We start from the raw sequence: 17,825 nt of genomic DNA, 5'->3' as shown, positions 1-17,825 counted from the left end.
TATTCATATTAATCAATTATGTAAGTTACTTAATCGATTAACATATAGAAAAAAGTAATGTTTCAGTTTTTACTAGATTAATCTATTATCTCCAAAATTAATCGATTAATACAAAGAAGAAAACATAGTTTCAGTTATGCATTAACATTAATCAATTTATGTTATTAATGTAATTGATTCAATAGATAACTTTTGCAATTTTTCCTTTTAAATTTAATTCATTTAGTGCCAAAAATAATCTAATTGGTTAAGATGATATTAAATTGGTTTTATCAAGATTCTAACTTGACTTTACAATCAATCTAGACACACACACATATCCTATTAAGATCTATCTATTATAAACCATTCATTGCATATGGACATATAGAAAAACGACAATATGATCTTCTTTGACATAGTAACAACAATCTTCCCCTTTTTTTATGATGGTCAACCTGCATACATAATAACAAAACCTTTCCCCCCTCTTTGGACATGATAAAAAACAAGTATAAAATAGAGGGAAAAAGAGTTTTCAACCAAATGTAGTATGCATGATCAAAGTAAAAAGGTAACATATAAAATGTTCAAAGTACTAAAGTTAGTGTTCAATTAAGGTAAACCAAACAATATTCAAACACAATACAAATCATAAACCAAATACAACTAGACATCAAACCAGTAAAACAACAATTAATCACAATAGTTTAGACAAAAGATTACTTCCCCTAGGAATAAGCACCAAAGCAATAACAAAGGCTAGGTTAAAGAAAAAGGATTTTTGAAAACTGTAATTAGTGTTGGTGAAAGATAAAAAAAAAATGTTTAAAAGTTTGAAAAGAGTGTAGGTGAGGAAAAAGATATTTGAAATAAATGTGCAATTAAGAGTTCATTAAAGCAAGAGGTGAAAGCGAGACAGTATATTAATCAATTAAATTGCTACATAATCTATTAACACTAAAGCAAGCACAAATGCAATCAGGCACTATTTAATCTATTAATATCAACATCTAATCAATTAATATAAGCAACAATATAGAAAATGCATATTTCAATTGGTACAAGCTATGTCTAATATGCTAAAGCCATGATTCTTCTTCCTCAGTGAACATGCATGCAATAGATTCAAAAGATGGATTGTCAAAAACAACCATGTAAATGTTTTGTGTTCTTTTTCCTATGAAAATTACCTTTTTTGATGCAGCACAACAAATCAAGTAGTGGTTTGCCACAAAAATTACCTTTATATTATCACATAGGTGAATGATACTAAGCAAGTTGTGTTTACCATGTGTCTTGAGTAGATTTTTATCAATGTAGTGTGAAACTCCCTACATAAGGTAACTTACTTGCAGACACTCAATTTGAGATGCATTTTCATTTTATTTAAAGTGATGGAAAATAACAACATATATACAACAACATAATTTGTATTTGTAGAAACATTTTTTTAGCAGTAAAAGATTAAATTTTATGTCACTGTAAGCATCTTAAAACATATCAAAGTTGCTTTGCACATATAATTATTTAAGCATGGAATTGTTCAAACTTATATTTATTTGTACAACCCAAAAAGAATATCACATTAATCACTAGGTTTTTTATAAACCCTAAAAAAACAAGTAAAATACATCTAGGTACCCATTTTGTGGTTGGGTCCTTCCATGTTAGCAACATAAATGTTGCTTTTAAACAACCAAAAATATTTTTCACTTAGAAAACCAACATTTTTGAAATAAGTGTATGATCCTTCTTTAAACAATAGAAGCAAGATAATAAACTATAATGAATGAATTTTTAGGACGAAAGGAAAAGTTTTTTAAATTCTTTTTTCTTTGAAAGGGAATATCAAATTACAGCTATATACATTACACACCTATGAGAATTAAGAAGGGTATACAAGATGGATTTTCCCATTGTAAGCTTTACAAGAGTTTTCTCAAGAAATTCAATGTTACTTTTAAAATTTGTTTTTAAAATTCTTGTAATCCTTACAATAAAAAATTTCAACTTACAAGGTTGAATTACAATTACAAGAGGATTTTTATAAATGATGTCCAAATCAGAACTCAAATTCCTATTCTTCTCTTCTAATTACTTTAATATATTTTCTAACCCTTTATAATCCATTTTGAGATTTTTGTTGAAATAATAAGTTTATTTGTTTCTTCATGAAATTTATCAAATGCATCAAGAAGCTCATCATACTTTGCTTGAACATTGGAGTTAGAAGTACTTACCTTGCTTTCTTGAGACTCAACATCAACCATGAAGCATGTGTTGATACCTTTATTGTTGTTGTTGCTTTCTAAACTTATGGTTAGATTCTTCAATGCTTTCTTGAGCTTTCACCAAGGTTTCCCACATTTCTTTTGCATTCTTGTATATAGAAACTTTATAGAATTCCTCCATGGTGAGTGTTGATGAGATGGTATGTCTAGCTCTAGCAATCATATCACACTTTCTTGTTCTCATTCTTAGTCCAAAAGTTGAAGACTTTTTCAACCTACACATTGTCCATGGTATGCATATATGGTCCATTTATCACAACATCCTAGACACCCTTGTCAACTTATTCAAGAAAGATCTTCACTCTCATTTTCCAAAAAAGGATACTTTTCACCAGCAAATGGTGGTTTGTTTGTAGAAGCTCGTTCAGCAAAGGTTTGAGAGATATTATTCATTTGTAAACAAAAAATTATCTTCATCGATTAAGCTATGATTAACCAGATTTGCAGCCAACTATTAAAAATGGTTACAACTAATATCTTCAACCAAGAGGGGGTGAATTTATTCTTTTGCAAAATTTGGATCTTTTTATTTTTCAAAACAATTTTCAAAAACTTCTTTAATCAATTAACAAGATATATGGATGATGCTCAATTAACGTACCTTAACAATCACCAAGATACAAAAAATTCAAAGAAAGAATACATAACACACAAAAATTTTTATATTGGTTCAATTCTACACGAATCTACATCAGTTATCTAGCAACCTTAACTAGATTTTCACCATCAAGAGTTAGGATTACTATATTCACTTACATGACCTACACTGTAGATATATAAAGAACTTGAAAAACCTTTAACATTTACAAACCAGAGTAAAACTACACACAATTACTCTTATCTATTACCAACAAAGTGAAAAGAATACAAAAGAAAAATTACAAAGAAAATACAAGGAAAGAAGTCACCTAATTTGTGAAGATATTATAATTTCACCTAATGCCAAGTAGGAAAGTTTTCAATAATACTTGATCTTGATCTTTCTTGGATGAACAAAGAATTTTGCAATGGTTAATCTCTAAAAACACTCTCTCCCACGTTCTCATGAGTTTGTAATATGAAAAGAACTTTTTCAAAATGAGAAAGGATACATATTTTTAAAGAAAAAGCGACAACTATCCATATTAATTGATTGTGTAAGTTACTTAATCGATTAATACATAGACAAGAACAATGTTACAGTTTTTACTAGATTAATCAATTATCTCTAGGATTAGTCAAATAATACAAAGAAGAAAGACATAGTTTCGGGTCTGCATTAACCTTAATCGACTATGTTATTAATGTAATCAATTAAAAAAATTAGTTTTTACATTTTTTTCCTTTTAAATTTGATTCATTTAGCACCAAAACTAACTCTAATCGATTAAGATGAGATTAAATTGATTTTATGAAGATTCTACCTGACTTTACAATCAATCTAGACACACATATCCTATTATCATATACTTATTCTAAACCATTAATTGCATGTGGACATCATAAAAAATAATAACTTGATCTTCTTTAACATAGTAACAACACTGGAATTTTTATAGTTTTGTGACTGGGCGCTCTGGGAGAGAAATAAAGAAATTAAAAAAAAAGTAGTTCCAAACACCGGTGGTTTTAAAGCTAATTCCACTAGAAACACTACAAAAAAATATTTTTTACTAACTATATTTTTTTAGCGGTTAAAATAAGCCGCTAGAAATAATTTTACTTTGTGTTAATTTTCCTAACCGCTGGAAATGTTAAAGATAATTTTAAGATGACATCAACCCAAATTCAATTATACTTTCTTCAGAGTGGCAGCACAGTTTCGAAATGAGTGATGATGATGACGCTTCCTCTTTTTTTATCAATGACGATGATGGCGCTTCCTTTTTTTCTCAACGATGATGATGACGACTTCCTTGTCATCCAGAACCGCGCCTTGCGACTTCATCGTCCCGAGCTTCATTGTCACTAATGCGCTTGAGCCCAACCAGTCTTTTTGAGATGGTCGCCGATTACCATGCAGAAGAAGTGCTCAGTTGCAACAGATTAGCACCTCTAGCAAGATTTCGCGTCATTAGGTTTAAGTTTAGGTTTTCGGTTCATATTTTCTCTCTGCCTCAAAACCCTAGGAAACCACGATAGAATTTTAATGGATGGTTGTTAACATGATGCGTGTGGTACTGAATGCTGCTGGTTAGTCGAGATTGGAATTTTGTTGCTCAAGGTTTGTGTTAAATGTATTAATTAACTCGGTAATTATATGAATGTTGTTATCGGTGGTTGTAATGCTTTACATTGAGTGCAGAGAAGTTAGATATCTGAATTGTGTGTTTTTATAAGTATATGGCTAACTTATAGAGCTTTAATTTAATGTGTTGGGACGTTATGCCAAAGATGCCGATTGAAACTCTTAATTGGTGCATTTTGAATTGAAAAGTCATTGTACATGCATTGCTTGGATGCCTAGAGGTGATGGTGCTTTCGTTGTTTTTCATTCTGGTGGTAATTTGTACGTGTATGAGAAGGTAAGTATCAGTTATCAGTAGAGAATCTTATTTTATGGTTCACTTAGAATGTGATATTTCTTATAGTAAATTAAGAAGATATGTAGCTTTTCTTTTTCTTTCCCATTCCAGAACTAAAATGTCTGGTATAGCTTTATTTTTAATGGTAAGTATTATCTTGTAAAGTTGTGAAAAAATACTAATTCACAATACTTTGCTGTTAATATCAATCAATAGATCATAAAACTCCCATGAGTGGAAGTGGTGGATAATTATTCCATTCAGGCTCATCAGTTATTGTGTAGTCTATGACTCTATGCAAAAAACCTGGGTTGAATTTAAGCTTAATTCAACTTTCAGAGAACTGACTCTCATACCATTTTAAGAAGTAGAGTTTGAGTCTAACTCAATTCTACAAAACCAACTTATAAAGTTTTTACTCATTTATATAAATTCGTTTTATCTCTAGTCTGATGTCTCCAACATTTTTTTTATCTTGAAACCGGTTGATATTGTATAGTGAAATAGCAATGGTTGTGAGTGAGACTATATATATATATATAACATGGATTATTGAACAGGTCACGTATCCCAATATGATGGAATTTTTTGAGAATCTTGGAGTAGATGGAATTATCAGACATATCTTTTTCTGTTAGCCTAGATAAAGGCCGTAGCTGCGAATGGGGAAGCAGAACTGGTTTGTCCAGCTTGTTTGCACAGAAAAAGAATGTACAAAATCCTTACTTCTGGCAAATGATTAGGGAAATTCTCAAGTTCAAAGATGATGTCATTAGGCAAGTTCTTACCTACTTCTATTTCCATCTTTCCTTTGATTTTTGATTGCCAGTGAACTGAGGAATAATAAATCATACAAAAATTCACTTCCCTGCATAATTGAATTTGAATTCAACTGCATAAAGATGAAGTTGATAAAAACACTAAGTATACCTTGTTATTGTCCTGAATAACTGAACCCTGATCATTAGTTGGCTTTGTCTTTTCAAATTTTCCAATGCAGCTATCTTGATATGCTTGAGAATAACCCAGATATTGACCGCAATGAGATTCTGGGGGAATTCATCAAGTCAAGGGGTTACTCAGAATTATTTCAGAAAGCCTATCTTGTGAGTTCAATGTTGTTATATGTAGTTTATATATATATATATATATATATATATATATATATATATATATATATATATATATATATATATATATATATGCACATATATATCATTTCTATGCGTAGTGTATATTTATAATATCCAATGCCTTTAGATTCCAATTTGTGGTTTTATCTGGTCCTGCTCTTCTGAAGGAGTTTTGAGCTTCTCTACTTTCTCAGTTCTTTCGTTCTGTCGCAACCACCATCTACTTCAGGTAGTAGCACAATACATACACTTTTTTTCCAGATTTATGTTCAGGAATATAATCTAGTATACAATGTAGCTCTTTGGCAAACCACAATGGCTAACTGTAAGATGACGCTCACAAAATTATGTAAAGAAGGTGCTATTTCTCGATTTTCAAGAACTGTGTCACTTGGGGAGACATTTTCAATGTCTCTCAAGCAAGAGATCTTTCAACTTTGTAAACCAACTTTTGTCACTAACTATTGGTTATAAAAACCAGGTCGAAGAAGAGCTTGAAAGGGAAGGTAGTCACATAATAACTAATCGTGAGGTTCACTTGGTTTCTACGACTGAAAAAGGTCATTGAGTAATCCATTTGTTGCTACTATTTCAATTCCTTCCTCTTTTTGTAATAATAATTATGTAATACTTGCTATTGTGGTGACATGGTTAGAAAAATAATTGCAGGATGTGTTGTGTACTGCAAAGATGGTACTGAAGAAGTGTATGATGGATGCATATTGGCAGTGCATGCACCTGATGCCTTGAGATTATTAGGAGATGAAGCAACATATGATGAGTGAAGAATTCTTGGTGCTTTTCAATATGCTTACAGGTAAAAAAATCCATTCTAATATTTCCAATTGTAGTCGTTATATTTATTAACATTTGAAAGTATTCATCAAATGTATGCATCCAAGCAATCCTTTGCTTTATCATTTTTGTGAATTCAACAGAGTTTACATTGGATAAAAATGTTTAATTACTCAATGTCATAGATTAACATGTTGTCACACCAAAGGATGAAAACATTCCTATGTTCCATTGTGTATATTCTTTTGATCACGTATGTTAATGATAGAAAATGTTAATCTACTAACATAAAGAATCCTTTTGTCATCTATTTTCAAATTAGACCAATTGCAGATTTATTCTTTGATCTGTATTGGCAATGATATTTTTCTTCATCGTGACAAAAATTTAATGCCCCAAAACCCAGCAGCATGGAGCGCATGGAACTTTCTTGGAAGTAACAACAATAAAGTATGTGTCACATACTGGCTCAATATTCTTCAAGTTGGTAATTTTTCTTATAAATGCATTGACCATAACTGAATTGCGTTATGTTATTCTAACTAAAGTGAGTAATGAAGAAACTTGTTTGTTGATCTTCATTCTAATTTGCAGAATATTAAAGAAACAAGTCTACCCTTTTTTGTAACTCTAAATCCTGATCATACACCAGAAAATACCTTGCTTAAATGGTCAACTGGTCATCCAGTGCCATCAGTTGCTGCATTCAAAGCCTCCTTACAGCTAGACCATATTCAAGGGAAAAGAAAAATTTGGTTTTTAGGGGCTTACCAAGGTACACTACACTTCAAGCTTCCATAAATTCACTTATGCCTACTAAATTTCCATTATTTTTAGAACCAATGTTAGATTGAGGAATTTATATGTACTTCATATATATCAGTGATCTAAACATACACATATATGTGCTTTTCAGGTAATGGATTTCATGAAGATGGATTTAAGGTAGTTAAAGTTGAGTTCATAATGAAAGTCGAAATATAGTCTTAACTGAAAAATATTTCTTTCAAGAGTCTCCTTAATTGGAAATTTTTAAGGCGATCAATTTTCTTGCACATTGTTGTCACTAATCCGTTGAAGTGAAAGAAAAGAACTTAACTGTAAGATTATTCTTCAGGCTGGCATGATTGGAGCTCATGGCATTCTTGGAAAACACTATGCCCTTCAAACCAACCCAAAACACACGGTACCTTCTTGGAAGGAACTGAGAGCACGCATTTTTGTGACTAGATTCCTGAGTTGCTATGTCAATACTAGTTGTTTAACTTGAGTTTACTTCTTACTTGTAAATTGGAAAGATAAACAAAATTTGAAGCAGGGTGATTCCAAAAACATTTGGAATTGCTACTCATGAAAAACAATAGTAATCATTTAGTCTGATATAATGATCTTAGCATAATTTTTACCAATAGTAAAAACTGTCAAGGGATTCTGCAAGAACCATATCCAGGTAATTTACAGAGCCAAAGAGGTTGTATTTGGGATTATTTCACTTAGATGAAGATTTTAGGGTTATTGATTGAAGTGTAAGCTTGTTTTACAATAATGTCTCTCTATTTATCACCGATATACTATATATCTATTGGTTATATTATATATCATATAGTATTCATACCATATGTATTAGCTCTGCATGATAATATACTATCATCATTTGTAACGAAAACTGAAAGAAATTTATTTATGCAGATGATGTCTTAAGGAAAGGATGTGCTTTTGTAGAGATGTGAAATTGATGAACCAACAGTATGTGAATAGGAAAATACTTCAAATTTAAATGCATGTGGCCTTTTTTTCTTATGTTGATTAAACACTATCTAGTGTTTATAGACATATATATAGGAAGGGAAGTTATCATTTCATTTCGTTAGCTTGTATCAAGTTCTTCAATCACACTTTATAGTTATCCTCTTGTATAGGTTAGATAGCAACATGATTATCTTACAATAGTTGTAAAGTACACATTATATACTATATATATCAGAACGACCCTTTGTGTGATTATCTTTATTTTTTAGTTAGTTTTATATAAGGAAAATTTGATTCATGTGTGAAAGATCTATCCAAATTTGATAGCAGCAACAATGTTATAAAATGAGAATCTCAAATGGTCATGTGGTTGGTTATCCCTTTATGTATGGACTTATAGTGAAAAGAGATTAAAAAATTTCTAAAAAGGAATGCTTGAAAGATGAGCTTAAATGTATCTGATTTATGTTATCTGTTTTGTGGCGGTTTTTAACCGTCAAAAGATGATATATTTTGTAGCGATTTTTAACTATAAAAAATGTGATATATATTTTGTGTCGGTTTTTAACCATCAAAATATGATAAAATATTAAAAAATAGAAGTAAATTTTGTAGGATCGCTAGTCTATTTCATTTTTGACAATAATATCAGCAGTTAGATTTTTCTTGTCAAAATCTATTTTTGATATGTGTAATTTTGACTGTATTTTAAACCGTTAGAAATTTCATTTGTGATGGTTTTTGACCGCTAAAATTTGTAATTTTAATTATCACAAATGTTCACTTTTTTTGTAGTGAAAGAATGAAATGGTAATGTCGCCGAGCGATTGCATATGTTCATTATAAAAGCTCAATGTTTTATTATTTAGCCTTTTTCGTTTTAGTTGTTGACAATTAGAAAGCTACCAAGTAGTCGTGGAAAAGTATATATTCAAACACATAAAAGGAAAGATGGATCATTTGTAAGTAATGTAGCATAATCTATAGCAATAAGTTCTTATTGTAGAAGAAATTTTGTTTCAAGTGTTATGATTTTAATATTAAATTTTTTATAATTGATGTTATAATTATTACATGTCTCTAGGAACAAATTGAACTGGTTTGAGTCAAAGCGTTGTTGATAAATCTGAAGTAACTCCTCGTGATGCCCTTGGTGAAGTGTTTGTTCCAAAGCACTCTAGGAAAGTGTGGTGCATGTTTAGGAGTTGTTCCTAGTACCATTAGTACCACATTCAAGAATACTATACTTCATTCTTCTTATTTTATCTCTTCTTCATCTAATTCTCTTCCATGTCCATCTTCTAAGCAATGACAAGCAAGTGTAACAATTTAGAATATAAATTTAAGGCTTACACCATAATCAAGGAAGGAGACATCTCTAATTAGCTTGTTTTTTCTTTTCAAAAATTGTAAGTATAAATGAGAAAAACATGAATATTTGTGTGAACTTATTTTTTATGTAAATTCTTTTATTTGAGAATATAGATTTATTTCTTTGATCAAGAAATATACTATTAACAATCTTGGTTAGCTAACAAAAATGTGCATTATTATTAGTTTGGAAAGCAAACTCTTGTATCCAAACATTTTTTAGATTTATTTGTGTTACGTTTTCTTAAAGAGTCTATTTGAAGAATAATCATGTGAATAGAAGCTACATATAAGACTAGTGAAAATTAATTAATTAATTAATTAAATAATTAATAAATGCAGGTAGAAAGAGTCTTTATGGTATTAATTATTGTTTGATGTGACATGGAAAAGAACTAGCTCAAATGGTTGAGAGTACTTTGATTGTGCAAAAGAAGCTTGTACTGATTGGAGTGTATCCCAAAACATGAGTTGGTTGAATTGGTTGTGCATTTGACTTGATAATTGATGGGTTGTGGGTTCAAACTTGGTTGAGAAAGAAACTATAGCTACACTTTATTTTTTTAAGTGTAGTTTTGGAAGGAATATGGGAGGGCAAAAGTAAACCTAGAAGGGGCAGCCAAGAGGGGCATCCTATAATAATCCTTAAATGAGAGGAGAGTAAAAATTGGAGTGAGAGGCTGAATTGGGTGTGCAAGGACTCCCTATTTCCGAATTTCGTATAATGAGGCTTTTTGGAATTGGATGGGTATTGTTGATTAAATCTCGAGTTTTGGTAGTTCAATGGTTATATAACATGTTTTAAGTGTTGCTTGACATTATTCTCACGTTTGGTAATGATTTGAGTGAGGTTCTAGTTTAGTTTGGTGCATTGTGTGCGTAAACACACTCGAAACCCTGCAAGTCTCGCCCAAGCGAGTCCACCTCGCCTAAGCGAGAGTTGTAGAGTCTCGTGTTTGGTTATGGATTCGCGTTTCTCGCCTAGGCGACCAGGGACAAGGTTGAGCGACTTGGTCTCTCGCTCAGGCGAGAGACACTCGCCCAAGCATGGTCGCAAGGAAACTTGTGCATAATTGAGCGCGACTCCTCCTTCAGGAGAGGGATTTTGGTATGTGAGCGACCTATACTCTCGCTTAGGCGAGGGTGGCTCGCCTAAGCGAGGTTTAGTTGAGGTCTGATGTAGTATGCGTCAGATTCTCGTTCAGGCGAGGTGTTATGCATTTTTGGGCAAATATGTGACTCGCTCAGGTGAGATGAGCTCGCCTAAGCGAGATGGTGTTATGCGTCCACTGTTTCAGGCTCCCTCAGGCGAGATGATTCAGCTTAGGCGAGATTAATGAGCTCGCTTGGGCGAAGGTACATGGCTTAAGCGAGAATGGGTAGAAGCCAAGCTTATATACACTGTTTGGATTGATTGGCTTGATACTTCTTAAGTGTAGTGATTATATGCTTGTGTTTGCGGTGTTTGGGCTTGAAGGATTAAGTCCAATAGGGGTTTGGGATGTGCTTGGGTGGATGGACGCATGATGGGCATGAAACTGGTTGAGTTCCCGTCGGCTGCTAATGGACGAGGTGTCCTTAGTATGGTGATTACATGCGTCGGGCGCACGATGGGCAAGGAACTGCTATGTTCCCGTTGGCTGCTATTGGGCGAGGAGTCCATAGTATGGTGATTGCGTGCGTGCCATGGTCCCAGCGAAAGAGGCTTGGATGTTTTACTACAGACGAGGAGTTTGTAAGGCAGGACTATGAGCAGGATAGGCGCATAGGGTTGGACCACGAATGGGTTAGTTTCGTGGGAGTACAGTGAAGTCCCAAGACCTAGTTCATGTATATGACTCATGAAGGACTATGAGATCATGGATGGGTAAATTGAAAACAATGAAATGCTTAGTTATGTTATTTTTGGGATGAGTGGCATATTTATTTCATGTATATATCTATATATTGTGCATAGCTCACCCTATTTGTGTGTGTGTCGCGATGATCGAATAACTTGTTATCCGGGAGCAGATGATTTGACCGGGTCTCCTTGGACCGAGGCCAAACAGCCAACGTCCAACCACTTTTTGGCTTCGGGTCTTACTGGATCGAGGCCTATACCACCATTTGGCACCGGTTTTGGGCGAACCGGGGCCTATACCCCTTTTTGGCTTCGGGTATTTGGAGAACTGAGGCCTAAAACTTGGCTGAAATTGTAAAAAGGCCACCGCGCCATTATATGCTTCGGTTCCTAACCAACCAAGGCATATAAGGCGAAGTAAAATGAGAATTCTGCACTAGTGCATATATCTCAGTAAAAGTCATTCCCTTCTAATATCATTCTTTATTTAATTTAGACAAATTAAAATAATAAAATAATAATAATAATAATAATAATAATAATTATTATTATTATATTTATTAGTCTTTGTGGCAAATCTTCTAATGGCACTAAATATTTTTTTCATGTTTCTAAAATTTTGGGAATGGAAAAATATGTTTTTGTCCCTCAAGTTTGACTTTAATCTAAAAATGATCCCTGGTCGAAACTTTGTCACTGTTTAATCCATGTACTTTAAAAATCATTGTTTTTAGTCCCTATTTTTGGACAGCGTGCCACATGTTATTTAATTATTTTTATATAAAAAAAAACTAGCGTCGGCCTAGCCGACGCTTTTCACAAGTTTGGCCCCTACACATGCTTTTGATCTCTGAAGTTTGAAATTAATTTGAAAATGGTTCATGGTTGATACTTGATCACTATTTGGCCCTACACATGCAAAATCATTGTTAAAATATAATAATACTACTACTATTAATGATAATAACATTATATAATAATAATAATATTATATAATTGTTAACAATAATATTATCATATATTAATAATAACTAATAATATTAATATATCAATAATATTATTAATAATATTAATATTATTATTATTATTATTATATAATCTTATTAATTACTAATATTACTAATATTAAAAAATATTAATAATAATAATATTATTATTAATAATATATATAATAATAATTATTATTATATTATTAATAATAATATTATTATTAATTATTATTAGTATTATTACTGATATATTAATATTATTAATAATTATTATTATTGTTATAATTATATAATAATAATACTATTAATAATTATATATTATTATTATTAGTATAATATTATTATCATATAATTATTATTCAATGTGTAGGGACTAAACAATGACCACGTTTCAATTAGGGACCATTTCAAAATTAAGCTCAAACTTCAGGGACCAAAAACATATTTTTGTGAAAAGCGTCAGCTAAACTGACACTAGTTTTTTTAATATAAAAAATTAAATCACACGTAGCACGCCGTTTGTTATTTTTAACGCCGTCCAAAAATAGGGACTAAAAACAATAATTTTGAAAGTACAGAGACTACACAGTAACCAAGTTTCGACCAAGAACCATTTCCAAATTTGGGTCAAACTTGATGGATCAAAAACATATTTTTCCCTTTTGAGAATGTGAAGCAAGAGACAAACAAGATTTCGGTTATTAAACATAAAGAGACTTGTGTAATAATACTTAGGAGATGATATGTATATTTGAACTTACGTTTGTAAAGTGAATTTACTTGAGAATTTTAAATTTTTAAAAATTAACTTTCTAAATGTTTAAAATTTTACTTTACAAAGCTATCATTTGACTTGTAGAAACTTGTTCGATAAATATTTTCCTATAAGCATTCGAAGAGGTCTTTAATTTAACTTAACTTAAATTCTTTTGCTATTTTTTTGGGCTAAATAAAACATTCCTTCTTTATACATTATAAAATGTTAGTTACTCAACAAGTTTGAAATGCACTAATTTTCCACACTAATGACTTTAAGAAAAAAAAAAAAAAGTAGTGTGTGTGTGTGTTTTATTGGGACAACCATAATCAACACCACGAAATGCTCATCAATTTTATTCTTGTATTTTCAGTTTAACTAATTCAAATATATAGTTTCATCACTAAGATTCATTTGAAGAATGATCGATTTTAAGCTAAGAGGTACAAAAACCACATTGTTGTAAACAAAAAAGTAAATCAATTATAATTCCAATAAACATAGGAACTTCACACACCCATCACATACCCTTCTATAATTATTTTTTTCTTTCCAGTGAATTTCAATTATAACATTAAGTAGGAACAGACAAACTTCTAGCATACATATTCTTAAGTGTGTTATCGTTCATCATATTAATAAAAAATAACGTTATGTAGTTCATCGTTGTATACCTCCCAAGATGATTGCAATGAGCTTGTTTTCTCATGTCTGAAACAAGTTTTCATTTGCCACATCTAATGCTTCCGGAGCTCCTCCACCGTCGCTTCTCTAGATGTTTCAGCCACATAAGTTCCATTGAATACATATATGTATCTTATATAGTTGATGCTATTAAGGAAATGGTTTTCAAAGTGCTATGAAAATTTTACCTTGTAAAAGTCAACAGCAACATAATTAGGCCATCGATTACCTGCAGCTATGAAGCACATGTTCATCATGGTAATCAAAGGAGAAGAGTTATCCCTACACGCTTCCCTAGAACTTTGGACATTCCGAAAGTAGTTCATCAAGACCAATGACTTTGTTGTTGTGTTCATCGGAAATGATTCAGCTCGATTTGAACAAGAACCTCCCTTCATGCCATCATGTCCATCTACAATTATTATCACAACTTGTATAAATTATCAGACCCATTTAATTATAGATTTTGACCCTCAAAGAATGGTATGAAACTCACAGTGATTTTCGACAACATAGTTCCACACGAACGCAATTCTTTGGTAATCCTCCTTAGTAGCATTTGAAGTGAACACAATTAACCGATGATTCCTGCGTATCATTTCCTTGACCGTTGGCCAATCACCACCGTTTTTGGGCATTTTCGAAACCGGAAACCAGAATTTCCTCAGCCCAGCTGCATTAAACACTTTATTCACACCATTTGGTGATGTTACATGATCCTCAATGAAAATGGTGATGATTTGTGTTGGGTGTGTTGCAAGGAATGCCCTGATCTCTTTTAGAACATGAATGGCAGGTTGCTGTTAAATTGTACCTCGTATTTCAAAATTATAGGACCCTTAAGAATGTCAAACAAAGACATGTTTAAGCATTACCAAATCAAACAAAACTATAACGTTGCAGAGTGTGGTGATTTAGAAATTTCTACAAATGCCTTACAAAAGCTGTATATCTTGAGCACATCCCTTGACATAGCCAAATGTCATCTTTGTAATCATTCATGTCCAACATCAATCCTCTTACACCATTCTGCGACAACATAAAATGTCCGACAAATACTATGAGCACATGCAGTTGTCTTGAGAATCTGAAACGATAATCATTATTGTTTCTGACATTTACTTAACATACCTTGAGTTGATCTGTAATGGAATCTTCTTGGTTCATGATGGCCAAAAGTGGAAAACCGATGCTTGAATTCACTCCCCTCCATGCAAATGAGTTATGAGTTGTAAGCCATGAGTATTGGTTGAATGGAAGATCCTTCACCTATATACATCATTCACCATACTCATAATTATACAAAATTTATTGAGATGTAGAAGACACGTTGATGAACATGGTAAGGGCTAATAAGGACCCTTAAAATAGGACTTATAGTTTGAATTCGTGTACACCGATTTTTCGAGTTGCATTCTATGCACTGCAATCCAATGTCACAGTCATTAATGTCTCGAGAACATGTTTCTCCCACCTATTAAAACAAGTTTCACACAACAACAAAACCAAATTAAAATGATGTCTGAATTAGCTATTGTATTGGTCCAAATCTCATAAATTATAAATTAAAATTTGCTTAAATATGTTTTTACTCTTAAAAATTTAAAATTTAAGTAAATATAATATTAGTAACTAATATTTTTGTAGAAACCAATTTCTTAATTAATTAAAGACTAATTTAGAAATCAATTTTTTGGTAGCAAAAATCTTAGTAACTAATGTTTAATGAGCAATTTCCTTTGGTAGCTCACATCTTGGTAGATAAATTTTAGAAATTAATTTAGAAACTAATTATAATTTTTTATTTGTAATAGTAACTATTTTAATAACTAATATTTTTTATTTTATTAATTGTTAACGAGACATTTTCTTATTGTGTCTAGGTCAATCTTATTATTACATGTGTGTGACTTATAGTTAACGTATGTAAAAGACTTGAAATATGCTAAATAATTTATTTTCTTAGAAGGTAAGATTCATCATGTATAGAAAGAAATCTAACCTTAGTGACATCATATAAGGAAGTGTAATACGATATAACTGCTTAGATACTATATGAAAAACGCTATTTGGTTTAGCAGAATTTTGAACAGCATGAAGAAAAATCATGGAATAGTCCTCAACTATGATTTTTGTGACAATATCCTTTATAGCTATTATCAATAACCATGATTTTCATAAATCACTAGAAGCATAGATATATTTCATTTTATCACAGATAAGGTGAAGGAAGAGATTGGGCCAAGGTTTTAAAAATAACTGTAAACCTTCCTGTGAAACTTGTTTTTCAAATAAATTTTTATATTTTTCAACTTTGTAAGAATTTGTATGAAAATATGAAGTACTAGGAGAATATATTGTAGTTACCATGAGAACAATGTAGCAAGCAAATACAAGACTTGTGCTGATCAAAGTAGCGATGAGAAGGTAGTTCTGCAAAAGAACAAAGATGAAAGTGTGAATATAAAGCAATATGCAGAGCAGAAACTTAACAATGCATCTACCTCCATTATTTCCTATTCTATGCATTACTTACACAACCAACCAATTCATATATATATTTATTGGAAATGAAACTTCATATATTTGAATGGCTACATATTTTAATCATATTTCGGTCGTCGATCCATTAATTGTCTAAAACAGTTCCAAAGGGTTATGAAATTTAGATTAACTTAGGAATGCTTTGGTCTTATGACATATCAAAAGTATGTTGTAAAAATTTAAAATACTTGTACAAACAATAATGTCATGATGATGACCCAAGAATAAAAAGAAAAAAATGAAAATGACTACAAAATGAGCATTATTCAACTATTATCATATGACAGATAGGCTAGTATAGTAAGATGTTCCTCTCACGGGAATAAAAAACAAAAAATAAAAGTTGTTTATGCAATTGTTCCTAACTCGATTATGTAGAATATACTATAATTAAAAATGAATTATTATATATCACCTATATATATGAAAAAAAAAAAGCTCTGAAAAATCTTGTTTGTTGTAGTGATGTGTTTATGTATTTATATATGTTTTATATTCATGTCTTTCTTTTCAGAACAAATATTAAAATTGAAAGAAAATAAAAAAAGAAGTGTTTTTCTATCTTCTACATGCGTTTAAATAATACAATATTCATCTGTGTAGAATGTTCACTGTAAGGCTCCCTTTTTATTTCTGCTTTCTTTTAAGGGCTGCCCTACAGTAATGGGCCTAAAGGCCGGCCCATGAGATAAAAGCCTTTCATGTTGTCCTAATTCCACACTCTCTTTCACTTTCAGAAACATAGCCGTCATCTTCCCCTGTGCGCCAAAAATACGCTCTGCTAGGGTTAGGTTCCTGCCGTCTTCAAGCTAGTTCGAAGTTGTTTCCTACTCCATGTAAGTACTGTGGCTAGCCCATACTCGTCTCTATTGTTCATTTCGTTCTTTTCCCAGCTAGGGTTCCAAGTGACCCATATCGCGCTTCTGTTCCGCTATCTTTTCAGCTCTTCCGTTCGTTCCTTGAGCTGCTGTGCTCGTGCGTTCGGTATTGAGGGCGTGTCGGGTCGTTTTGCTAGCTTATTTCCAGGTAAGGGAAGCTAGACCCTCTTCGTGTGGTGTATTTTGACTTGTATCGTTGTGGTTTGTGGATTCCTTGAAATTGTGTACTGCTATGGGTGTTTGGACTGGCTGGAAATCTCTGTTGGGTGTGTATAGGTGTTGTGCAGGTGCGAACAGTGGCGGAC

At 31.8% G+C, this 17,825-nt stretch overlaps 1 protein-coding gene and 1 pseudogene across 1 annotated transcript; one reads left to right on the top strand and one right to left on the bottom strand.

Moving 5' to 3' along the window:
* The first annotated feature begins 3,994 nt into the window (after positions 1–3,994).
* Positions 3,995–8,388, top strand: LOC114178630 (annotated as a pseudogene).
* A 5,637-nt stretch (positions 8,389–14,025) lies between these two features.
* On the bottom strand, positions 14,026–16,608 carry LOC114175210 (PI-PLC X domain-containing protein At5g67130-like). Its single transcript, XM_028059973.1, has 8 exons — positions 16,603–16,608; positions 16,466–16,531; positions 15,459–15,572; positions 15,230–15,367; positions 15,038–15,127; positions 14,595–14,898; positions 14,287–14,510; positions 14,026–14,185 (listed from the first exon to the last, which is right to left on the bottom strand). The coding sequence occupies exons 1-8, from the start codon at positions 16,606–16,608 to the stop codon at positions 14,120–14,122; spliced, it is 1,008 nt and encodes a 335-aa protein (XP_027915774.1). The 3' UTR covers positions 14,026–14,119.
* Between the last annotated feature and the right edge of the window lie 1,217 nt (positions 16,609–17,825).

The sequence above is a fragment of the Vigna unguiculata genome, chromosome 3 (assembly GCF_004118075.2).
Source record: "Vigna unguiculata cultivar IT97K-499-35 chromosome 3, ASM411807v1, whole genome shotgun sequence".
NCBI classification, from domain to species: domain Eukaryota; kingdom Viridiplantae; phylum Streptophyta; class Magnoliopsida; order Fabales; family Fabaceae; genus Vigna; species Vigna unguiculata.
Note: the sequence above shows the minus strand (reverse complement) of the source record. Positions and strands in the feature narration are given on the sequence as shown.

What these genes read in the sequence shown, in the direction of transcription:
- LOC114175210 (XM_028059973.1), bottom strand. An exon ending in CCATTACAGATCAACTCAAG is followed by an intron (nt 15,128 to 15,229) that starts GTATGTTAAGTA and finishes ATGTTGTCGCAG; the next exon opens with AATGGTGTAAGAGGATTGAT. An exon ending in CTATGTTGTCGAAAATCACT is followed by an intron (nt 14,511 to 14,594) that starts GTGAGTTTCATA and finishes TAATAATTGTAG; the next exon opens with ATGGACATGATGGCATGAAG.